This window comes from Filicampus tigris, chromosome 1, assembly GCF_054856515.1.
Source record: "Filicampus tigris isolate MCC_2025a chromosome 1, RoL_Ftig_1.0, whole genome shotgun sequence".
Taxonomy (NCBI): Eukaryota; Metazoa; Chordata; class Actinopteri; order Syngnathiformes; family Syngnathidae; genus Filicampus; species Filicampus tigris.
In genome coordinates this window covers 32,409,666-32,435,249 of record NC_141217.1, presented here as the reverse complement: position 1 = coordinate 32,435,249, position 25,584 = coordinate 32,409,666, and the positions used below count along the sequence as shown (strand labels likewise).

Below are 25,584 nucleotides of genomic sequence, written 5' to 3'. Positions count from 1 at the left end.
AACCGAATTAAAATAAAGTGCATTCCCAATTTGCACATTTTAGCAGTACTGTAATTCCCAACCGATGCGCAATGCGCATGTGGTTTCCGTTCAATTGACGATTACATTGCTAGAGAGATCAGATCATTCGATGCACTGCGGTTAGTCCAGTTTCACTTGGTCCGAAATTATATTATTTACTACAATTATTGTGTATTTCCTTATCTATCTATGTCAGTGATAATGACGGGCAAAACAATGAAATGCTCTTCCACCTGATGGCAAGATCAAGTTAATTAACACCTTTATCCACCTTTTGCCATTCATAGAACACAAGCCAAAGTAATGTCTTCCTCATGTGACTTCATCAGCTTTGTGTTCAACTAACCTGCCCCACATTCCACAGTGAAAAATTACTTTTCTGAGTAAAATGAGACAAGATCATTAGGATTGTTTCGGTGTTCCTTGAGACATTAGAAACTTTAGGTTTGCAACCTTAAACATTCATAAACGAAGGTCATTTTCCCCATTGAAATGCAATTAATCCATTCCAGCCCCCAAATTAAATTATACTTACCTTTTTTTAACCAGTGTGTGGCTAAAAGAAAAACTATACCGGTAATGCAATATAGAAGTGAAAACTATTATAAAGAAATAAAACACTTAACAACTTTAAAAATAACTTTTTATTGCTGATTAACCCGAATTAAAGCGGTAAAAGCGGAGGACTACAACTCTTACCATAATAACATGGGGAAGTTCTGATTCAAGTGTTTTTTAATTTAATTTTCTAATTCACTAGTTGATTTTGGCATAATGATCAAGACAAACAGGTCTAATTCTGTTAAAAAAATCCACTAATTACAATAGGTGGTTCAGAAAATGGATGGAATCAGTGTCACATTGTCATTTACAAGATCACAAAATTATTTTTAGCATTTTTATTTTTAAAAAAATGATTGCCTCACTCATGCAATAAAAAGCTAGTGTTCCTCATTTGTGATTCTAATAAAGAGAATAAAACAAATATACCATGCCAGTACGCTACATTTCTATAAATAACGTAAAAATAGTTTTTTTTTTGTTACCAAAATGCAATGATTTTTGGACTTCTTTCAACCAATATTAGATTTGTGATTGGATGATCATCAAGGATGCAAAGATGGAATGTGCGCCTTACGCCGCACAGGGATACAACTAGTTTTCGGTTTCTATTAGCTGACGGCTAAAAGCAGCTTGAGGGCGGATTGCAGTCGAAGTGTGACAGGTGGGAGAGGTTCCGCTGGAAAAAGTTAGCAAGCAGGGAGATAACAGCGAAAGCTAACGGTGGAGCTACCTCAATCTGCTGTAAATGACATCGTTACTTGGCACAAAAAAAAGTTAAGGCCACGCTTAGCGTCCTGTTGGGTTTCTTCTTTTGACTTTCTTTTCATTGTAAAGGTTGAAATGCAACGAAAAAAAGTTCATGAGACATCCAAAGATTGACCGCAAGTGGCCTCCTCGACTTCTCACTTTTCAGCTGACTTTTCGCAGAAAAGCAGAACCTACTTCTGAGTCTGTCAGCAAACAAACAAACAAAAAAAAACTGACGACGCCACTAATACTTTTCATTCCCCTTGAAGTCGTTTGCTCCAAGTGACTTTCAAGTTGTCTTCCTGTGTCGTGGTCACAGATCGAGCGCTCGGAGGTGAGCGGGTTGGGCCAAATCCCCCCTGCGCTCGACGCTTCGTACTCGGCGGCGGAGGATGCGACTCTGGATCCTCAGCGCACCAAGCAGGCGATTGCCCAGCTGCAGCAGAAGATCCTCAAACTCACCGAACAGATTAAGATCGAGCAGACAGCCCGAGACGACAATGTTGCCGAGTACCTCAAACTGGCAAACAATGCGGACAAACAGCAAAGCACACGCATTAAGCAGGTAGGATAACGTTAATATTTAACAGAAGTTTTTCAAATGATCTTGCTAGCTATTATTTAGTGGCAGGCAATATGCATTGCTCTCAAAATGTTACGAACATTTCAATATTTTCAAGGAGAATTTCAAGAGCAACCTAAAATGTAATATAACCTTTTCAGGTGAACCTAATTGAACTTGCGCTAAACATTAATTGCTTGCTTGATTCGTGGATCATTTGAAAGGTTTAGAGAAGTTCGCCTGAAAAGGTTGTAGTTCATTTTATTCCCCTACAATCATCTCGTTCAACTTGAGCTCTGTGAATCGTTGATTTTGAAATGGAATGCTGCTGTCGCTGTCAGGTTTTTGAGAAAAAGAACCAGAAGTCAGCGCAGACCATTCAGCAGCTGCAGAGGAAACTGGATCACTACCACCGCAAGCTGAGGGAAGCGGAGCACAACGGAATCCCTCGGCAACCCAAGGACGTTCTTCGGGACATGCAGCAAGGCTTGAAGGACGTGGGCGCCAAAGTGACGGGCTTCAGCGAGGGCGTGGTGGACAGCGTCAAGGGAGGCTTGTCCAGCTTCTCCCAAGCCACGCACTCGGCCGCCGGGGCCGTCGTCTCCAAACCGCGGGAGATCGCGTCGCTGATCCGGAACAAGTTCGGCAGCGCCGACAACATCGCGTCTCTCAAAGACTCGCTGGACGAGCCCTCGGGGGAAGAAGGCGTCGTGGTGGCTCGTTCGCTGGGCGCCGCCGGCCATCACCTCCAGTCCAGTCCCAAATACGGCAGCGAGGACGACTGCTCGAGCGCCACGTCGGGCTCGGCGGGGGCCAACAGCTTGGCGGGCGCGCCCGGCGGCCCCCCCAGCTCCAAGGGGAACACGCTGGAGAGGGCTCACGCCTCCGGCCTGGACATGTTGCTGCAGGAGGTCCAGGAGCTGAGGGAGAGCCAGGCCAGGCTGGAGGAGAGTCTGGATAGCTTGAAGAGTCACTATCAGCGAGACTACACGCTGGTCATGCAGGCGCTGCAGGAGGAACGCTTCAGGTAAGCCTCTTTGAAGCGACCGCATGCAAGAGTGATCAGGTAAAGTCCCAGTTAAGTGAATACCCTCCAAACTTTCCAAGGTAATCCTTGGCACTCACGCTGATAATTCCGAGATAGGTGCTGACTTATCTCAGGCCGCGCAGTGCCCACATGTATTCCGTCACACTCGTTTGGACTCTCAACGTATTCCTTCCTCGCTTGCAGAATTTTGTAGAAAGACTTGATTGTCCTTGCAGGCCTTACAATTGTAGACTCATTAGCCGCCTCCCCTAAAAAAGGCTTCAAAGCGCTGTAGCTCTGTGTTTAGACACCCTAGCAGTGACGTGGCACATGCTGCTGTTTCGTGCGTGCAGTCGGTTCCCAGCCACTGCCGGTCCCGAGCCCGGATTTAAGATAATAAATAAATGAAAAGTTGGGTTGCGTCAGGAAGGGCATCCCGCATAAAAACTGCCAAACCAAACATGCAAGTCGCGGCCATGTTTTTAGACATTGGCTTTGTAGGACTTGTAAACTTGACTCATTTGGGTCCCACCTTTAAAGTTCCGACCCGTCCAGTTGTTTGTACTTTGTGCTCTTTTGTATAGTGGAAGTGAAGCCACACAAATGGTGGCATGTGTCCTGTGAGTGCACGTGCTATGCCGCCACGCAAGTTGACCTGCGTGGTGGCATAACAACTAACTTGACTTCCTTTTGCCACCTACCTCAACACAACGCCATCCCGAAATCATATTTAGTCGCTAATTTAGGACGCTAACAAACGGCTAGTTGATTACGCTGTCATCGTATGATACGGCACAAGTCTCCGGCGTTAGTGGCTAGCACCTGTTATCATTAGCAACAATTGCCTGGTTCCTTGGCTTAACTTTTTTTTTTTTTTTTTTACTTTTTCAATATTGTGGGGATTATTTTGTAATGCGCGGTCCACGTGTAAAGGAAGGTGCCTAAACTTGCACTTCAAGGTCTTTTTCATTATGAAAAAAAATTATAATAATAAAACCTCGTCTTCATTTATTTTATAAAAACACTTTTGCTCATTTAAATAATTTTAACAAAACATTGAGCTCAAAATGTCTGGCAGGATAGGATACCTTCTTATTTGATACACGGTACCACGTATAAAATAAGAATGTATCCTGCCTTATATAGCGTTAAATAGAGGAAAATAAAACGTGTACTCCAATAACGAGACAATTGTGCATAAGTTAAATGTGAATTGTACCCCCAAAAAAGTTTGAAAACTGAATAACTTAAAACAAATGTAGTTTAAAAACAATACAATATAGCTTTATTTATACAGTGCTTTTACAACAGCCATATCTGTAACAAATCGCTTTACAGAACATTTAACATAAAACAACGCAAATACAACAGAACACAACATAGTTAAATACAACTGAACTGTGTGTACCGTTAACAAAACTGGATTAAAGAAAATCAAGCCACTGTAACATTATGCAATTTAAACATTTACTTCAACGATTTTTCGTGTCACTGCTGTGACGCACCCCACACTGAACATTCACAGCTTTGTTCTCATTGTTATTGGATTTTCATGCCAATGTAAGCTCTCGTCTACATTATTTCCAAGTAACTACTGCCCATTGGTGCGTTTTGTCACGGACACACTCTGATTTGACCGTTGGATCCGCAGATGATGTAGCGCGTCCTAATCTTGTCAACGCTTGAGTCAGGCGGCTGCTGTGTCCACTTCTACAGCGTGCGCCTCTTTAAGATCATTACGCCCCCAACACACACACGCGCGTGTGTGTGTGTGCGTGCGTTCAGGTGCGAACGCTTGGAGGAGCAGCTGAATGACCTGACAGAACTTCACCAGAATGAGATCCTGAACCTGAAACAGGAGTTGGCCAGCATGGAGGAGAAGATCGCCTACCAGTCGTACGAGAGGGCGCGAGACATTCAGGTTGGTCTCGTCTGTTGCTCGACCAAAACTCTTCCCTGAAAATCGGAAATTGAAGCCCTGAAATAAATCCTAGCGCATACATATGGCCGTTAATCTCTCAAAGTTCTAACAGAATGATTTGTTTTTGTATAAAATGTTGAATGAGTTTGACTTTGTCACTGATGACAGTGAATGAGTGTGACTGGTTGTCCGTCTCCACACGTGCCCGCCCAAAGTCGGCCATTCTAGGCTCCAGCCCAACTGTAGCCCTGAACAGGATAAGCGCAACTTAAAAAAAAAAAAAAAAAAGAACAAGGACGTTGAGTTTGGAGTATGGAGGCGTGTTGTCATTGCCACCCTCACGTTGTCTTGCTGGTGTCCGTGAGCTCATGCGGACGAGGCGTCACGAAAACAACAATGCTGCCATCCTCCCAATTTGTCTGTTTAGGCACAACAGAAGCCTTCTTTGGAGGTAACTTCTGTTTCTGCTGCTGCTTGTCAGCAAATTCCTTTTCTGACCAGAAGGGGGTGCTCACGGTCTGGTTTTCAATGACTGTGTGTTCAACTGTGGTGGGAAGTAACTTCAGTAGATTTTTCAGGTACTTCAGTAGTCTTTTTACTTTTATGCCCTACACTGAACAGAAACGCCTTAAATTGATTTTGATTTTATAATGTGGTGAATTGACTCATTATTTGTTTATCTTCAAGGAGAAGGGGAGAAATTAAGTCACCTTATCACATTTTGCACTTTGTACTCCTTACTGCCAAAATGGGCTTGTTACTTTTTTCGACCTCTTCGAGTGACAACACAACGTAAAACATACCAAAATTGAGGGAGGGAAAGTCAACAACAGATGAGCTCTTCATTGATTGAGTTGTTGGGGTCTTATAAGGCAGGATAAAAATAAAAGAGGGACAGCAGCGACATGGAGGTAATGTCAACGGGCTCAGTGAAGCAAGATATTCCCCATAGATGGCCTTAAGAGAATTGTTTGTTGTCGGCTATGTGAATGATTGACGTGTGAATTTTCAGCCAAACCTGAATGAACACACATAAGTAGGGTGCTCGATCATTTTTTAAAATTATCTGCTAATTTGGCATTTTATGTGTTTACAAAAGGCACGTTCTGAAATACACTCTGAGCATGCACTGGTTCACGCCGACCGTTCGGAATCCCTGAGCAATGCTTAAATTGGCCATTCGGTTATTCAGAGTGCACCAAAAGGGAGTGCCGGGGGGGCGTGCACTAGCCGCTCTGCCTGGGGACACGATGCGCCAGTGCTAGCTGCGTTTGGAAATTAATGGGAGCGGAGCACACAAGATTTTTGTTGGGGGCGGGGGCAAAAATGGTCTCTCATTTTGAATTTGATGCCTGCAACACGTTCCCCAAAAAGCTTGGGCTCTTGGCATCCAAAGTCAGGGAAAGTTGAGGAATGCTCAAAAAAACACTTGTTTGAAATTAAAGCAGACCTGGGCAAATTATGGCCCGGGGCCACATCCGACCCGCCCACAGTTTCTGACCGGCCATAAATACAACGTAAAACATAAAATATGAGTTGCTCGGATTTCGCAAGTTATGCACTGTGGGGGAAAGCGGGCCAAGGATATTTTGGCTGAGAATACTCTATGCAAATCTACAGTTTCATGTGCTTTACGTATGAGCAGCGGCGTAGCTGGGCTGTATTCCGCATGGGTTTTGAGGTCATTGGGGCCCGACATCGCACATGCAAATAGAGGACAGGAAAAAAGAAAAAGCCAAAAAAGGAAGGAATAAGCAAGCCAAGAATAGACCATGACCCACTCTAGGTCTTCTACGCCACTTCTCCTTTAACTTGCTTCGAAACTCACCAAATTTTGCACGCATATCAGGAATGGGTGAAATTGCAGTACCATTAAAAAATACACACACAAAACCCCAAATTGTGGTCTAGCGGTCCTTAAGAAAAAAAAACAGACAAAACTGCCTATAAAGGAATGTCAATTCAGCATCTATGATGTTAGTGCCCATTGCATGTGTAACTTGCACATCCCTGAAGGCGCCATTAATTGCCTAAAAGTTACTTACAGTTTTTGGAGCAAGATTTACTGCCATCCAAGCAACATCTTTTTGAGGGACAAGACAATGCAGAGTCACATTCTGCACATGTTACAGCAGCGTAGCTTTGTAGTAAAAGTGTGAGTGCTCGACTGGCCTGCCAGCAGTCCAGACATGTCCCCCGTTGAAATTGTGACTGTTTGAGTGACTGAAGTAGTACATCAAGCAGGAATGGGCAATAATTCCACCTGAAAAGCTTCAACGATTAGTGTCTTCAGTTCCCAAATGCTTATTGAGTGTTGGTGAAAGGAAAGGTGATGTAACACACAGGTAAACAAGCCCCTGCCCCAGCTTTTTTAAAAATGTAACGCAGGCATCCAAATTAAAATGAGTATTGGCCCCGCCCCGCAAAAAAAGTTATCATTTTGAGCATAGTGAATTGAATATAGGTTGAAAAGGATTTGCAAATCAATTGTATTCTATTTTTTTTTTTTTTACTTACATTTTAAACAGTACCAGACTACTCTTTGGGGTTTGTACTTTTTTTTTTTTTTTCTCTTTTATAAACACGGGTTTCCATACTTCTCCTTGAGAGCGGAGGTTATTCGAGCAGCTGAGCGCAGGGGACTTTTTGGTGACCTGTTTGTAAATGTCTTTCGGCAGGAGGCGCTGGAGGCGTGTCAGACGCGAATTTCCAAGATGGAGCTCCAGCAGCAGCAGCAGCAGGTGGTTCAGTTGGAGGGTCTGGAAAACGCCACGGCCAGGACGCTGCTGGGCAAACTGATCAACGTGCTGCTGGCCCTGATGGCCGTCCTCCTGGTCTTTGTGTCGACCGTGGCCAACTGCGTGGTGCCGCTGATGAAGACGCGCTCCCGCTCACTCTCCACCCTCCTCCTCGTCATCCTCACGACCTTCCTGTGGAGAAACTGGGACGTGCTCTCGGGTTACACGCAGCAAGCCCTGCGGCCCCCGGGATGACCGCTGCAGCGCGTTGAAATGGGCACACGTTTTTTTTTTTTGCTTACGGCAGGTGAAGCGCCGCAAGTTTGACGAGCTGTGACAAGGATGGCTTTGGGCTCGGCGGCGCCGAAAGTTCACCTGAGCTCATTTGGGAAGCGGCTCGGGGTCGACTCGGAGATGGAGAACCCGAGTCCAAGAAGGACCGGACTGTTTACATTTTTTCAACTCTTGTGATGATATCCCTCACATAACACAGTGTTTTACAGTTGTTGTTTTTTTTATTTATAGATTTTAATCGTTATTTGTAATTAACCTTATTTTATTCAGTACGATGTAGCATGACACTCCACATTCGGGGAGGATTTTAGTCAGCTCACCTCAAACGTGTGTGAATTGCAGCGATTGGTCGACAACCAAAACCTCAACCCTTCTTTTTTTTTTTTTTTTTTTTTTTTGCCGAGATGAAACGCGGAACCTTTGAGTCCCGATGACTCCTGACTTTTTTTTGTGCTTCCTCCCCGTTTCTAATTGCAAAATGAATGCGCTTTTAATTTCCTTTTTGAAGTGACGCAGTTTGTGATTTCAACCTCAAGTGTGTATGAGCCAAACTTAGGAAGCAATGCTGGCTGGGATGGGCTGCTCGCCATATAAAACTGCTCCCTAACAGCATCTGGTCATTGTCTGCCGCATTAACAGCGTGCGCCTGTGAAATGAAGACAAATGACGTGAGCCGGATGTGTTGTTCAATACATGACAAAAGTCCATCGTCCCGGTAAAAGCAATTTAGCGTTTAAATTGTCTCCCTCGTGCCAGGCTGACTTGAGACCACGGGCGCTTATCGAGCCCCATCTCAGATGTGCCGGGAGGCTGCTGCTGCTGCTGCTTTGTATCCTCAGCGTGCAGCGTTTCTACTGTCAGCTAGTTAAATCTGCACATTTCAGAGGGTGTCCTTTTCATCGCGCACTCCCCCTGCTTTTTATCTCCGTGCTTATCCTGCTTTATTTTATGGCGAACTGACCCGGCAGTGCCAAACCCGAGTCAAGCCAGGCTTGCCCGACAGGCGGCTGAGGACGACCCAACAGGTCTGTCGTGATCGGCCACACTTGATTTGATGGTGACAATGGTTTTACCATTTGATTTATGTCTGGGGCTTGTTTATGTGAAGTTGTTTGTGAAACTCACTCTTTGTGCATTTTGTGGGCCTGCCGCACTTGCATCTTGTCAAGATGAGCTAGCACGCCAAGTAGTCCGCCCTGATTACCACGCAGATGACCTGATGGAACTGTACACTGGCACTTTAACGCTCAATTCAATATCGGATGGCTCCAGCCGTTGATCGCGACGGTCGTCTGCGAAACCTCAACAAAGAGCCCACTCAGGTCGGGATCGCGGGATGGCAAAACATCTCGATTCCATAAATGAAATGCAAAATGTTTCCGTTTTAGTGAATTGGCAGCGATCTGTTGTTTGACCTCATCTTGACCTTGACGTTGGTTTACATGATAAACCACTCCAGTGCCTTCTAATACGCTTTTCCAAGTGTGGAATCGATTAAAAAAAATACTTTCCTGGCTAACTGGCGTGCTTTTGTTCTTGTTGCTCAAGTCTCCCCTGTCTTGCTCTAATGAAATCCCGTTTGTCTGCGCGGTTGACGATGCACACCCTCCCAAGCACAGAAAACCAATGTCATCGTGTGGCCATACGATGGCGCTGTTGAACCTTTATTGTAACGTGGAAAGTTGTGGGCGCTGTGATCCGGGAGAGGTGAGATGAGTGTGGTGTTTGTGGTTATCATGAAGGAAACAGGTTGGGATGGAAGGACCGTTTTTGTCTCGCAATGCTGTCAAGGTGATCCCTCCACTACCTCACCCACGTTATAGGCCGTCAGCGCTGTGTGTACTTCATGTTGCCCTTTTTACCCAAACCTGTGGAACATAAAGGGCACACAAGACGTGTGCTGAAACGATTTGCATCAACTGTGGGTATTAACATTCATTCCGGGATAAGTCTGCACTCCAATTGAAAAAACATTAATTTCCATTCTAATGCGCGAGCATATGCGCACTCCACGCAGAGACAAAAACGGAAAATCGTGAGTGGGAGCGCTTGTGTTCTGCTTGAATATGTATGAGTGTAGACCGAGCGCGAGAAAAAAAAAATAGCGACTGTCAACAAGTGGAAAGGTGTGCTCATGTAGCCATCTGCTTGCACTTTCACGGCCTTTTACTGTGACCGAACACTCGGATGTGCACAGGTCATCTGAGAGGAGCCCTGAGAGATACGTGGGGATGGTGACCTTATGACCTGCCATTAACCTCAAGATGAGCGGAAGTCCGGTCGTCGAGTGGGCCATCTTCAGGGCACGTATGACACATGCATAACTACTTGACGTGTGATCAGTCAAATTGGCAAGTGGCGATCAAGTGATTTATTGGATCATTTCAAACTGTTGACAGGATGAAACGCGAGAGCACGTCTGCTCACTTGGTGGATATAATCATAATTTTGAAGTCACCTGCAAAAAAAAAAAAAGTAGAAATACTAACTGTAACTTAAGTATGTTCATGTCATTTGGCGGCGCAGTTTGTGCCACGAGAAAAATAATTAGGTGTGCCGTGGGGAATTATATAATTTCACGTCGTTGGTCTGACAATTAGTCACCACAAAGACTTGTTCATCTATCCTTGCCACCAGTGACAATGGTTGACAGCAAGAACAATTAAACGTCCACTGTGAAGTACACAAAGTGTGTCAAAAAAGTTCCAGGACTGGTGTCACAAAAGATTTTATTCTTTGAAAAAAATCGAAACCACACATTTCCATTGTCACGACCGTCGTCTTCAAAACCGGTCCCCTTGTTGATAATAACCTTGGAAAAGACAAAAATAAACATAGACATAAATACACGGAGCCAAGTCACGTGAGTAGCGGGTTGCTCCAGCCCGGCCATGAAGTGTGGATGCTCAGGGCGTTGTGAGCAGACAGGTTCGTTGTCATGGTGAAGAAGCAATTAATTGTCCTGTCAAAACTCTTGCCTCTTCTCACGCACTGAACCAAGCGAGCCACCACTTGACGTCTGTCCCACAATGAAGGCGAAAACTAGCCGTTTATAATTTGGGTTTGAAATCTAGCTTCTGAGGCAGCAGTCCTGCAACTTTTGTTACGCAGGCCGTAATGTTTAGTGATGATCTTTTTCTGCTGTAAATGGCGTGCCTTAATAGTCTCAGTGAAGGAAGGAAAGACGAACGGCTTCGGCTCACATTTATTTGCGCTTGCTCCACTCGGAGGCGCGCACGCAGGGGGCAGAGAGAGGGACAGACAAGGCATCCTGGAAAAAAAAAGCGTTGGTGGTGGGGGTAGGGGGGAAGCACGACTCGCCTTATCGCGTCACTCCGGGTTGGGGCGCGAAGCAGGAAGCAGCCTTTCCTCACGGATTGTCGCCCCAGGAACAAACAGGCAATTTAGTCTCTGCTCAATGCGCCCCTCGGCCCAGAAGACGCGAAAGCCGGCCAGAAGGAAAAATGCCTCCTCCGATGGAGATCGCTCTTCTGCTCCTCGGCGTGCTCGCTTTGGAGGCGCGCCGGAGCGTCGGCGCGCTGCGCGTACAGCAGCAGCTCTTCACTCCGAACCGCACCAATAATTTCGCGGTGGACCTGGCATCCGGGAGGGTCTACGTGGCCACCGTCAACAGCCTCTACCAGCTCAACGCCACCCTGAGCGTGGAGGCGCACAAGAGCACGGGGCCGGTGGAGGACAACCTGTTGTGCCACGCGCCGCAGCTCCCGCAGGCTCCGTGCCAGCATCCCAAGTCACTCACGGACAACCACAACAAACTGCTGGAGCTCGATCGCGAGCAGGGCGTCGTGGTGGCGTGTGGCTCCGTGTACCAGGGCTTCTGCGAGCTCAGGAAGATGAGCAACATCTCCCAGATCGCGGTGGAGTTCCCACCCGAGGGCGAGAAGACCGTCTTCCCCAGCATGCTCAACATCGCCGCCAACCACCCCGACGCGTCCACCGTGGGGCTCGTCCTGCGGGGGGGCCGCGACGGGGGCGACACCCGGCTTCTTGTGGGGGCCACGTACACCGGCGCCGGCACGCAGTATTTCCCGAAAAACCACAGCAAGGAAGACCTGCGCTTCGAAAACACCCCGGAAATCGCCATCCGCTCGTTCGACGTCCGCGACTTGACCAGACTTTTCACCTACGACATCAACCCCTCCGAGGATAACGTGTTCAAAATCAAACAAGAGGCCAAGGCCAAAAACAAACTCAACTTTGTGCGCGCGTTCAATCACAAGACCTACTCGTACATCGCCTTCAACAACGACGCCAAAATGGGCCACAAGGAGAGCCAGCCCAACAGCGTCCTTGCCAGGATCTGTCTGGACACCAGCGGCCTAAAGTCAAACGGACCCGAGAGCAGGAAGCTCACCGAATCCTACATCCAGGTGCCCCTCCAGTGTGGACGCAACGGCGACATTTACAACCGGCTCCTGTCCGTCTACCCGGCCGACATCCATGCGGGGGGCACCACGGAGGCCTTCCTGTTTGGAGTCTTCTCCAAGGGGGACAGAAAGTCGGCGCTGTGTGCCTTCAAGTTTGGGGACATAGAAGAAGAGATCCGTCGGGGACGCAGGAGTTGCTCCAACTCGCCCAGCAGTGACGTCCAGGTGCTGGACAGCGTCATCCAGGGCTCCGGGGCAGCCTGCGTCCAGAAATGGAACCTGGTGGTAAGCCGAATTCAGTATTAACCTGACTAACTCTCCTCAGCGCTACAAACTTCCCTATAAACACTTTGAAATCATTTCAGTCGAGGGTGAAAGCCTTTGAAATTGAGCATGTTCTATTTGACTCAAGCTCAACAAGTGTGAATGTTACTCAAATATTTTGGAGATAAGAGAAATAGGCTACTGATGCTGGGTGGCACAGTGGACAAATGGTTATAGTACTACTTCTGAGGTGAGGTTGCAGGTTGGAATAATGCTCTATTGTACAACATGAGTCGGCCTAATATATATTTTTTGCAGATTTAGAATGCTATGCAGGACAACTATACCTCAAAATGTAAAATGTTTGATTTACCACAAAAAGGAGCTCTTGCACTTCTTGTTCAGCAGTTTGTGCCATTGAATACAGATTTCGATACAAGATAGCCCTTTGCACTTGGGGAAAAAATAAATCACAGAGTGTGGTTATTCGATTATTTGCTTCAAACCCTTTGTTGGGTTCGGCTAGCAGATTTTTTGTACAAGCATTTAGAAATATCTTATGAAAAAATAAAATATATTAGCGGCACATATTTTGCGCATATGCACGTTACGTATTTTGTCCATATTTAAAATGGCATTTTTGTCCTATGGTCAACTATTGAATTCCATTTTGATGCTTACAGTTGCTAACACTCCAAGGCAAATTCCTTTGACTAAATTTTCGAGTTGGAAAGGGACATTGTTTGTGACCTATGAAAGTTGGTGGCCTGACGGCTGACGTTGCTTTGCCTTCAAGAAGCAGACAAGCTTCCTCATGACTGCCGTCATTTTCTGCCACTGCACATTTGCATCATGAGCAGTTCTTTATGTGGAAGGCCAACACCCCTGCTACAAATTGTTGATGATGCTCCACAGAACTCATTATAGTTACAGGAAGGCTCGCTTCTCACATAAAATAGCTCATCACCCTCTCGGCAAAACAGGCGCTCTAAAAACAGTTGGGTTAAAAATAACACAATTTGGGGTCAAAAATGGACCGATACACAAATAGGGACAATTCGACCCACTTTCTTGCTTTGTTTTGTACAAAACAAAACTTCCAATTTTTGGGGTTATTTTCTGCAAAAACAACCAAGAAAGTTGGGTGAAATTGACCCAAGTTTTGGATCGGTCCATTTTTGGCCCCATATTGTGTTATTTTTAACCCAACTGTTTTTAGAGTGTGAGGACATCGAAAGGGTCATTAGTTGGCGCTTCGATTGTCTCCTTCTTCCGAGCATCTAACTTGAGTTTTACGGGGCCCAAAAAATGGCAGCAAATAAAGAGTTGCATTGTCTCTCTCCTACACACACAAACTGAGATGCTATCTTGCGTTTCCGAGTACAGTTATGTGGACTTGATTTCATTTATCTGTGTAACATGAGAGCACGATCACATGGGGGAGCGCACAAAAAAATAGACACAGCAACAAAATAATCTCCACCGCTTTGTCCGAGTACAAAACAAACGCAGCAAGGGAAGCGAGCGACTGTGCGCACGTGTGAATTCTTCCGATTGCGTGCTTGAAAGTTGGACGGACTCGCTGCCCTTCTCTGAGTTCCACTCAACAATGGCTGCAAGAATCCAGGTTCAATAGCTCCGCGATGCCAAAGAATCTTCAGTAATTCAAGTTCAGACAGAATCTTTCCTGAATGTCGGATCTTGCGGATCAAGGGACTTTGGCGCACATTTGTTTGCAAACGCCCGCCGGCCACACAACGGCGTCTGCTCGTGCCGCCAGAGCCACTGAGATGTTTTGCTCACAAGAATCGGGCTGGCTGAGACTTTTGATGAATGAACATTTTGCGGCACGCGTCGTTTGACTTCAGTCAGCCTCCCCATGGTGCCGGTGATATCGCAGAATCGGGTTGTGTGATTGCAAACTGCGTCTCCAACGCGTTTCCATTTCGCTTGAGGCGCTTGACATGTGAGCCTTTGACGTCATTCCAAAAACGATGACTGCTGAATGCAATCAGGATGAAAAATTGCAGTCATGTTCATTACTTATACTTATCATCACATCCGATAGTAGTGTCTTTGTATGAATGGGAGGATGACACAAAGGGCTAGTGTATTTTATGTCCAAAGCAACTTTGAATGTCCATGTCAACAAACATGATCCCAGTCAAATGACTGCTGCTTTAGTCCCGCTCCAACGGCAATTCCTCATGCATACCAAACAAAATATTTCCCCTAAAGGACACTTATCGGCGTGTTGTGTTTTACCGGCCCTGTTTTCTCTTTGTATTTGTTTCGCTGAAGTACCCAGAGAGAGTTCTACAAAGTCTCATATGTCTTATGAATGAAGCAACATGACAAGTGTCTGCCATGATTGTGGATCCATATATCCATTATCGATACCGCTCCAATCAACTTACGATGCGTGTTTTTGGAATGTGGGAGGAAACCGGAGTACCCGGAGAAAACCCACGCAGCATCATTGCGGATGTTTCTCATAAACATAGAATGAGCTCTTCAAAGACCTCGAAAAACCCTCCACAAGAAATAAATCCAAGAAAAAGTGATGACTGACATATCTGTGGTATTCTCTTACATCATGCAAATTTTGTCACGTTCACTTCTCGAGACGTTGTTCCGTACGAGTTTTTTGGTGGATATTCTGAACTCACACTTGCCAGCTAATCAGAGGGGAGCTTCCCCAAGTAGGAGACCAAACCAAAACATTGGGCAAATATGTAGAGAAATTATCAAAATCTTTTTACTCATAATTGAATGCTTTTGTAGATTGGGGATTTTTTATAGGCGATATCACGCAAAAAGGTACCCCAAAAAAGCTAATTGTTAATTCTCGTGATTAAGGAGTAGGAAATAATGAATGATTCCAAACGTGTTTGCAATCAATCACCCACTCTCAACTCCGCTGTCACCACAAAGGGATTTTGAGTGGCCATTTTAGCTCAAGAACACGTCCAAATCGCAATGTTTGTAAATCGTGGGAGTGAATGACAGCTGAGAGGAGATGCAAGGCCATCGCCCGGCCCTTCAAAAAAAGCCTCCTTGTGACCATTCTGCTCAGTGATCACGTTTGGTCGCCGAGAGACGGACAACCTTGCCTGTGCATAGTCCTAAAGTCCTTGCAGTACTGACTAAAGGGGCTACTAACAGACGTGATCTTTTTTGTGGTGTGCAGAGTTCAGGCCAGCACCAAGGGACAAGCACACACAATTTATGATAAGAGAGATGAAGCTGCCAGTCGATGATCCTGTGGGGAAACCACTGTGCAAATATCCACACTTTCTTAATTCCTTTTTTTTTTTTTTTTTTTGCCTTGACATTTTGAAAATATTCATAAAATTCCCCATAGATGGCGGCGCTCATTCCAGCGTGGTACTGACGGTTTATCACCGCCTGCTTAGCATGTGACAAAAGCAGAGTGTGATGAGTGTTGAAGACTCTTTTAAGGCCCTCTCGAGCGTTGAGCGGTTTTGAAGTCCGAGCAGCTCATTGTGATCTCTCCCATCGGCTCTTGTTTTACTCTTCCGCTTTCATCACTCGGCTTGTTATTCTCTTTTCATGCTTCTCAGCTCAATGCAAGCGATAGCCTTCATTTTGGCCGCGCGTGCGTGTGTGTCTGTTCTAGCTGCAGCCGGAGCAGCTGGACTGCGGTGCGGCCCACCTGCAGCACCCTCTGGCCCTACGGAGGCCCCTGAGGGCGCTCCCTTTATTCCAGTACAACGGCCTGAGCTCTGTGGCTGTGGACGACGTGCTCAACCACACCGTGGTTTTTCTGGGGACCTCTAATGGAAGACTTCGAAAGGTAAGATGCGCACACACACGCGCGCGCACAATCCATATACAGTAGCAGGGGTCAGCAACCGTTTTGAAAGTAATAGCTACTCCCTGGGTATTGATTCATACAAAGGGTTACCAGTTTATTATACGCTTCTGAAATAAATGAGAAATTAACAAATTGGCTTCTACTACCTTTACATGTATGTTATTGTTCATATTGTTTATACTTTGAAATGGCATCCCTAGGAAATCACAATATGCCATGAGCGGTGAGCTATGTTTAGAGCAAGCTACTCACGTGGTTTTTGGGTTTGACCGGGTTTCCACCCAAGCCCTATATCGCTGCCGTCGGGCCAAAACCTTGTACCTCTAAAAAAGCCGTAGTCACTTTTCAGGAGACTCCAAAATAGCAAGTTTGTTCAATCATTAGCATCAAATTGTGGAAGAGAGCAAGCTATTTTCAACACTTTAGATTGCTCAACAATGTGTAAAAGTAACCCCCGCGTGTGTGGACTGACCAATAGATTTGGGAAAAAATGTGAAATTCACCAAAATGTGACTTACGAGGATTTGGCCCGATGCCAGCGACGTGACCAAAATGCTCAAGCAGCTGCAGATTTACTTTGTACATGCTAATAATAATAATAATAATAACAACAATAATAAATTATTATTATATTATGATTATAAATTTTATCAACAAACCAATCCAAATGTACTGTAGGTGTGTACAACAAGCAACTCCATATCTCAGTGCCACGGACGTATATACGAGTGATCTAGCAATGGCGCTTACTCGCCGTCAGTAGAAGTGAAGCCACCGGCAGCCATCTTCTATTGCACACTCGCTAAGCCCGCCTAACTTGAAAACATCTATTTCTCCGCTGCGTTTTCACGTTATTTTCTGTCCCTACGGCGAAAATGCCACCATGTATGGCATTGTACCAATAAGTCTGGGAGACGCGCTATGTGCACAATTCATTGGTAAGAATACAATTTTAAATTTTCTCTTATAAGGTACATTCCTGAGTGCCACTCAAAGATTTGTACCCATCATATTGTCTGAACTATCAACAATGCAATGAAAGCAAAGCCCATCGGATCGAAATCGGCCGCAAAATTCAACCCTAACCTCTCAGACACAATTCATGATACTGAGATAATATACTCTGAATGCTCGCTGAAAACAGTGATTTTCGTTCTTTGAGAGGCTCTCATTACTCCATACGGGGACCCTCGCATAAAACACGCACTGATAACAGTGTTTTCGGTGAAATAAAATAACAGAAATTGTCAGTAACAGTGGCAACGTAAGATGACTGCCCAGTCATATATCCGTCTGTGCTCAGTGCCCTGTGCCGTCTCCCCCGCAGGACCCCCCCCCCCCCCCCAGTTCTCCAGTCAGTCATGAGGCATCCTGTTCCTTGATGTGGTCCCAATAACGGGTGACTTAGTGCCTGACACACCAGTAGAAAGCTGTTAACAAGGTGGCTTGGCCACGTCTGAATTGCTCGCGCTTTGTTGTGAGCGCCTCAGACGTGTGCAGCTTGAGGAGAAAAATAAATAAATAAATAAATAAATAAATCCAATCCAATTAACAGCAGCCCTTAATTCTGTCCCAAGCACATTCCTCGTCATCCCTGACTGGGCTCGCTTGCCGCCTCAACCGCGGAGGGGAAAACCAATATGAGCGCGCTCTTCAAGTGCCTCTTGACCTTTTGCATTCAGCGCCACTAACAACTTTTACAAAATGAAAAACAACCCCGCCGCCGGTGGTTTCCTTCCCGGAATGACGCCACTGCTCGAGCCGTGTGTGCTCGTAAACAAAGCACGCAGTGTCACAGGTGCAGCGTCGAGGGCCCAAATGCAGGAGGCAAAAATGGTGTGCAATATAACGTATTTAATTGAAAGAAAACAAAAAGGCAAACAAAGTGCTGGGATAATACCAAAACAACAAGGACCAACACAAGCTAAACAAACAGTAGGACTAGGACTTAACTTTGACAAATAACAAACCACAACGAACCAACACGGACTGGAAGAAAGCGCGGAACTGAATACACAAAAGTTGACGATGCAACGAGGAACACCTGGACAAGACACAGAGGGTAGGAAGGAGCTGGTTGGCTAACACAAGGGACAGGGATGACAAGCACAGGTGGACTCAATAACTTAACGAGAGACAGACAAAGGAACACTAGGGAAACATGAAACTAATGTCTAAAACCAAACTCGAAAGACAGACTATGACACGCAGATTGCATCAGATGCGCCAGGTTGTCATTCGAGTATCAGAGGTTTAGGGGTGCTGAGGGGTGCCGAGCTCCTGGCCAAGCAAGATCCTTTTATCGCTTTATCTTGATTAATAATGCTGCTTGATGACTAGGGTTGGACATCGTTTGAATTTGGACGATTCCGGTTCCAATTCCGGTTCTTCGATTTGAATCCGGTTCCTCACGAATCGTGATTCTTATTCTTGAAAAAAAAAAAAAGGAGGGAGCTATTTTTTGATAAAATCATATGTACTTCTCTGTTCTTTAATTTCATGAAATTCTTACTGTTTGTGAACGTTAATCTGAGTTTCTCAAGGAGCTTAACCAGTATATTATTTTTTCACGAGAGCTTTATTTTTTTTAGATCGTCAAGAAGTAATGCAGCAGTTACTTAAAACATGCGACACTAATTGATGGGCTAAGCTAATGTTGTTTTCCATTAGAAAGAAAAAATTAAATATATATGACAAACACAAAGCGGCATTTGAGGGGCAAGCAAGGAAAGTGTATCTAATCTAAGTAGTAACTAAATGTACATTATGTTTGTATGTACAGTATGTATGTACAGTTTGTGCGTATGTATGTATGTGTGTATGTATATATGTATGTATGTATGTACTGTATGTATGCAGAGATGGGCACTTTACCCTTTTTTGCCGGTCCGTCCTCCATCTTCTGTCCGCAACCTGGGTAACCTTCTGTCATCGTCCCTCCATCCTTACTCATAAACATTATTTAAAGCTCATTAGCTGGCTAATTTCCTATGCACACCTGCTTACCGGCTAGAAGTATTGTGAGTGGATTGAATTGTTTACAACTGTTTAACCAAGATAGCATTTAGCTGCCAACCCCACCACGTCTGTCACTAGACCACAGCCCGCCAGGGGACATGACGAGAATATTGCTTTATAACGCAATACTATTGCATTTTATTGCCAAACATTTGCGTGATGACGCAATAAGTTTTCAGTTTTTATTGCGTTATTTCACAATAAAATAACACAAGGTTATTTTAGGAGTAAACGAAAGACGATATGACTGTATGTAGGCACTGGCAACCCCCATGAAAAGGGAAGTAAAAAGGCCGTTAAGGCGGCTCCGTGGTATCACAGAAGAGAACAGTGGTCTTGCTTTTTAAAATAACCCAACACAACGCATAAATCGGTACTTGACCCACTTCACTGTTTTAGTTCAAGTATAACTTGTTGGCATTGAACGTACTTAACCGATTCTGACTTTGGGTCCGAATCCAGTTCTATGCAGTTGTTAAGAATGAGAACGCAAACATGAATGTTAAAGTAAATAACAAGGAATTTAACTTTATGTTTACCTCTTGGTCCCACAGACCGCAATGATATTGGCCCACATTGGAACATTGGAAATGTGCCGTGAGTAATAGCGCACATTAAGCTAGTAAGACTACATTTCCCATGATTCTTAGACACAGAAGCAGGAAGTAGTCCTAAAGATGGTTCGAGACACAATAAAAAATTACAATAATCCATCAAATATTAGAGGTGCTATCGATAAAATTTTCGATAAATCAAGAAGCAAACTCCAACCCCGACAGTGTGCGTGTTTGTAGGCACATATGTAAGAAGCAATGAAACCAGCGAAGAAGACGCCAAACCAACGAAGAAGAAGTGCGTGTGCAGAACGGGAGTGTGAGTGTAACTTCGTTCAAATAAATGACTAGTCAACTCAGTACAACCCTTGCAATAATAATATGTGTGTATACTAACCCGATTACACAGCTCCCGATGGATACGTGGCGTAGCGGCAGTGTTTTGGCCCCAATAGCGAGTACTAGCACTTCTCAATTTTAGCCTCTACTGTACGGGGACTTTTTACGGCATACCAGGACTTCAGAAGAGGCAGCAGTAGCCTCTCGTGTTCTATTTCTCTTTTGGGCTTTGTGATTAGTATAGCATTACCCTATTTTGGTACGCACCGCACGCCTGTCCCTCACGAGGCGGTCTCGTGAGTCGAGTGTGTGGCAAAAAAAGGACGTGAAGATGAGTGAAGAATGTAAACATTAGAGCAAATTGAAACTTTGAAACGAGTTATTTATACAGTCATTGGATGAAAATCGCTGAACCCATAAATGTTGTCGTGGCTCCAAAAGAGCCAAAAGCTTCTGATTCTCTTGTTGCCAGAGTTGTCAACAATAATTGCACAGAACAAGAATGACCAGTCTGCTGGTCAAATGACCAAATAAGGTTTTTTTTTTTAAATATTATATTCAGGGGTGGGTGAATGAATTTTCCCAGATGGCCAGTGGATTTTCCGGGCTGGTCCCGGCCATCACGGCCACCAGCAGAATCCCCGTACAGTCACTTTTGGGTGTTTGCAAATTTGCCCATTTTTTTGGCAGGGGCAACATATCTGTTATTTTCTAAAAAACACACACAAAAAAACTCACCTCTTTGCTGTTTTGAGGCTCAAGCCAAAGTCATGTCTAATGTAGAAATAAAGCTTTGCTACCATTTTGTGGCATCATGAGGCCAAGGAACCATGTTGAGGTGAGAGCTCTTTTTCTTCCCTTAACACTTACAACAATAAAGACATGAAATACAGACAGAAAAATTTGACTGCATTACATAACTTTGTCCTTAATTCGTTTAACGTGACAACAGAGCGGAAAATCAGCTTTTGGGTGGAGGTGTTTGATCCTCATTATCTTTGGCTTATGTTGTAGTGTGTTAATGTGTAAAAAAAACAAATAAAAAAAGCAGCCTTTTTTTTTTGGAAGATTTTTGACTAATTGAAAAAAGCTAATACTGGCCTATTAAATATATCAGGCCCTAATAATACCGTTATTAAAGGTAATTCGAACACATTTCTTTTTTCAGAAATGCATATCAAACTTGTCATTAATCAGTTCCCAAGACGTGGCGCTCAGCTTCAAAAAACTGTCTTGGGAAGACGAAGGAAGAATCTTGGCCCGGGGGACTACGAGGCTCGAGACGAGTGCGCCCGGTTGCCCCAAGCAACACGTGAGAAGCCCTCGCGCCTGTTCTAAAAATAGCTGTCCAGTGAGTGATGGGACATTTTGATTTCTTAGGAACATTGTATAAGTGATCATTTGAAAATGGAAACACTTACTGAGATTTATAGAAATCAAACGTTGCATACTAACATTTAGTAGTTTCCTACCTCATTGAATTATAGTGAGAAGTAATGAACACCATCAGTCTCCACTTAGATGACTATCATTTATTATCAATAGTAATATGTCAGTAAAGGTAATATGAGCAAATGTGTAATTTCAGAAGCGTGTATCAAACTGGTAGTCCTTCGCATGAATCAGTCGCTGTCACATTCCAAAAGGTCGCTGACCCCTGCTCAAGCCTGACCTCTAATGACTAAATGAATGAGTGAAGGGTGCGTCTCGATACTTTTGTCACCGTGGTGTCTGTCTGTTGTCGTTTGCGAGTGTGTATGCGTGTGCGCGTGTGCGCGTGCGCGGCCGCCCCGAGGACAGCGAGTGGCGGGCTGTTGCCGAGCTTAATGGTGCTGTTAGCGGGCGTAATGTGATTGTGTCTGCGACTTTGGCGCAGATTAAGTTAGGACAGCTCTTTGGCTGCGTTTGGAGAGACCTCTCGCTCAAGTCATTTGGAATTACAAGCTTTTTTTTTTTTTTTTTTCTTCCCAAATGAAGTCTCCCCCATCACGGCTGACTTCCACTTTGGTCTGCTTTTAAACACACGCTACCTACCAACCTAATAAGTAACCTACCAGCCTACTTCTAATAACTTACTAACCTTACATAAACATACACACAACTTGATTGTAACCGCAGTGATTCATTTAGGAAACAAGCAGCCTTTATCTTGTCCCACTTCCACCTGCCTCTCTTCTGCTCTTAAGGCAGCTGAGCACTCATCAGCTGAATGCATGGGCCACATAGACCACCCAGAGAGCGAAATAGGGGTGAATCAATGTTGAAATATGTTTCGTCTTAAGTATTGAATCTACATTGAGACCTAAAGTAGAAATTATACAGAAAGCGCAAGGTTGATAAAATGTCGAGTCAATGATTGCTTTTCAGCCATAAATCACAATGTTGATTCAACCATCATCTAAACCAGAATCTACATGCACATTTTAGCAGATTTTTTATTTAATCAATATGAAGGAAAGGATATTGATTCAATCATCATCTCAACTGGTAGTGACTAAATCTGTCTTTAAGCCACTGATTCCGACTAGACAATGTGTCAGGGATCTGTGCATGTGGTGAGTTTATTGACTCAAACGTAGTTGGATGTTCAGTTGAGCAAGGTTGAGTTGTCCAGGTGCAGTACAGAGAGTGAATCCGGGGGTTTTCTGGTAGCAACCGGAGTTCACAGCGCAGGGTTGGCAGGCAGGGTGCAAGGTAATCTGAAAATTCCTAAACAAAGCAGAGTCAAAAGTCTGGAATATCTTGAGAATGCTCATGATAGTGGCTGGATGCACAAACTCTAATTCAAGAGGATTTGGTGCTGGCACCAGGTGCGAGCAATCATCAGTGGGGTGTGTTTGTGTATACATATACATATATATACATATACACGTACTATATATATATATATATATATATATATATATATATATATATATATATATATATATACACACATAAATATACACACATATATATATACACACACACACACACACCACTGATGATTGCTCGCACCTGGTGCCAGCACCAAATCCCAGCATCAATTGTCTCTCCAAACCTTCACAAAGACAACCACACACAAACGCACGGGGGAGGGGGCCGGGGGGGGGTGGTCTCAAGGAGCAGAATCAGGGGCCCTAACACATGGAATGTTTGATACGCTTGATGGTGTTGGTGAAATAAGTCCTTTGATGAAGCGTGTTTGTTTTTGCAAACGTCATTGATCTGTCAGGTATAAATAAAATGCTAGACAACAGTTACAGTACATTATAGCCTTTCAAAAATATGGAGTTTGTAAATTGCCCATGCGCAGAAGGTTGCGGCAGCTAAATTAGCTCAATTTCAACTGCATCTTTTAATGACAAACTTCAGTGTTGACACACACAATTCTGTTGAACCGATGTTGATTGACCATCAATCTTCAACCGAAACCAAAATCAACACTCTATAGATGACAGAAGGTACCTAATTAGCCCGCATTGACACTTTTTGTCAATCATTTTGTTCAGTAGTGTGCCGTGAGATTTTTTTCCAATGTGAAATATAATAAAGGTTGAGAAACATTGACATAGACACACATTGGATCCTTCTTTTTCTTCTTCTTCGATGGAGCCCTAGACGTGACATGGGTGACAAGCAATCAACTGTGGCCACAATCGAGATAAACAGTACACGCCAAATAGTCAATTGTGGCCACAATCCAATAATTTGAGGCTAATTTGTGAGCTATGAATATCACAAGCTTGAAATACAAATTGATGGTTTCTCATGAACGAACTTGAGCATTTATTCGATTTCCTTGATATCCACATTTAGGCCCACGTAATAGTATACGCTGTCCTCATTATGTCTAACACGTAAAATTTTTGCCACTGCTGCATTTCTACTATACTAAATGGAAGGGGTGGGGGGGGGTCCAAACATTTTCCTCCATGTGGAGCATGCAGACTAAAGACTAAAGGATACAAGGGGCCATTTTGAAACTATTTGAAGATACACTTTGATTTTTTTTTTCCTGTATGCAAGCATGTCACATGTTATTTGACAGATGCATTTCATTACCTACACATCAAAACAAAGAAAAAAAAAACGATTTGCAATACAAAGAAGTAACACATTGTACTGACTTTCATGTACACAGACGAGCATTTCATCAGCTGGTTGTGTCTCCATTGCGGCCTCAATTTCATTGATTTCCTGCCATGTCAGTCTCGTTTCTTGTCCAGGTGTGTGGCCTGTCGTGCACTCACTGCATCACCCTGCGTCTGTTTACTTACTGGGATGTTTGCGGAAGACGTGGAACATGTGACGAGCCACCTGTGAGTCACAACATCGTGTGTGGAAACGGGTTGGCGAGGTTAAAAAAAACAACAAAAAAACCATTTGCAAGCTGAGATAAAGCCACTCATCCCATCTTAAGCTTCAATCTGCCCGGGTTTTACATGAACTGGATGATTCTGTGGGGGCCAATGTTTTTGTAGGTTTGTGACTGAGAAAGAGAGAGAGAGAGAGAGAACAGGAAAGGGAGAGAGGAAGCAAAAGGAAGTGACACAGCCGCGCCTGTCGCTCAGTTTGTCTGTCCATCAGTACGTCTCAAGTCTGTAGGAAGAGCCTCCAAATTATAGCAAGAAGTGCTTTTGCTGTCTGTATGACAGGAAGTCTCATTCAGCACACTTTGTTTTTACTCTGCTGCAATGTGTGCACGTGTGTGTGTGCGCGCGTATGTACAGAACGTGTGTATGTACAGATGATGTCATCCATTTTGTGGAGGGCCAGCAGGCAGACAAATGATTTTGGCACAAGGATACACACACACACCACGAATATTGTGTGGGGACTGGAGACGCTGAAATATTCCCAAGTCAACAAAAGGAATATTAATTAATCATTAATTACATATTCTGACATTGTATTTTCAAGAAGAAAACTAGAGGGATGTCTCGTCTGTTTGAGGGGTTCCCTATTCAAATATTTGATTTCGGAAATGAAGTGAAGGCTGTTAAATTGGATCTACTGACCAACCGCATGGAAGACTTTTGATAACAATGCCGCTGTTGAGGTTCAACTTAAATATCGCAGCGTTTGTTCTTGACAACATCTGAACTTCTGGCAGTTCTTTACAGTGTGGATGGCTTTTCTATGTAAAACGAATCTTCCAAAATATCGTTTTCTGTTTGTCTTTATTGAGCTTTTTATTGTAAACAAGAGGCTCCAGGTTACCTCCGGGTGGCGAATGACTACCGCTGACCTGAACTCACATGATGACAAAAATTTGCTGTGTTTGGGTTGTGCCTCCAGATATTCCCCAAAAGGTTGATTTTTTTTCC

General features: G+C 44.4%; 2 protein-coding genes and 1 long non-coding RNA gene across 6 annotated transcripts in view; 2 read left to right on the top strand and 1 right to left on the bottom strand.

Annotated features, from left to right (window-relative positions):
- tmcc1a (transmembrane and coiled-coil domain family 1a) overlaps positions 1–9,393 on the top strand; it is a 45,600-nt gene extending 36,207 nt beyond the window's left edge. For all 4 annotated transcript variants that reach the window (XM_086033421.1, XM_086033412.1, XM_086033430.1 and 1 more), the window contains 4 exons: positions 1,652–1,897; positions 2,236–2,921; positions 4,707–4,842; positions 7,521–9,393. In XM_086033421.1, coding sequence (XP_085889547.1) covers positions 1,652–1,897; positions 2,236–2,921; positions 4,707–4,842; positions 7,521–7,835 — 1,383 coding nt within the window. In that variant the 3' untranslated portion in view covers positions 7,836–9,393. The remainder of the gene's footprint in view (positions 1–1,651; positions 1,898–2,235; positions 2,922–4,706; positions 4,843–7,520) is intronic.
- Positions 9,394–11,201: 1,808 nt separating this feature from the next.
- Positions 11,202–25,584, top strand: part of plxnd1 (plexin D1) — an 87,868-nt gene continuing 73,485 nt past the window's right edge. Inside the window, exons 1-2 of the mRNA XM_086033380.1 lie at positions 11,202–12,547; positions 16,167–16,343. Coding sequence (XP_085889506.1) covers positions 11,339–12,547; positions 16,167–16,343 — 1,386 coding nt within the window. The 5' untranslated portion in view covers positions 11,202–11,338. The remainder of the gene's footprint in view (positions 12,548–16,166; positions 16,344–25,584) is intronic.
- LOC147153622 (uncharacterized) lies at positions 22,818–24,739 on the bottom strand. The gene is made up of 2 exons (XR_015087121.1): positions 24,385–24,739; positions 22,818–22,984 (listed from the first exon to the last, which is right to left on the bottom strand). It is a non-coding gene; the product is annotated as an uncharacterized LOC147153622 (long non-coding RNA).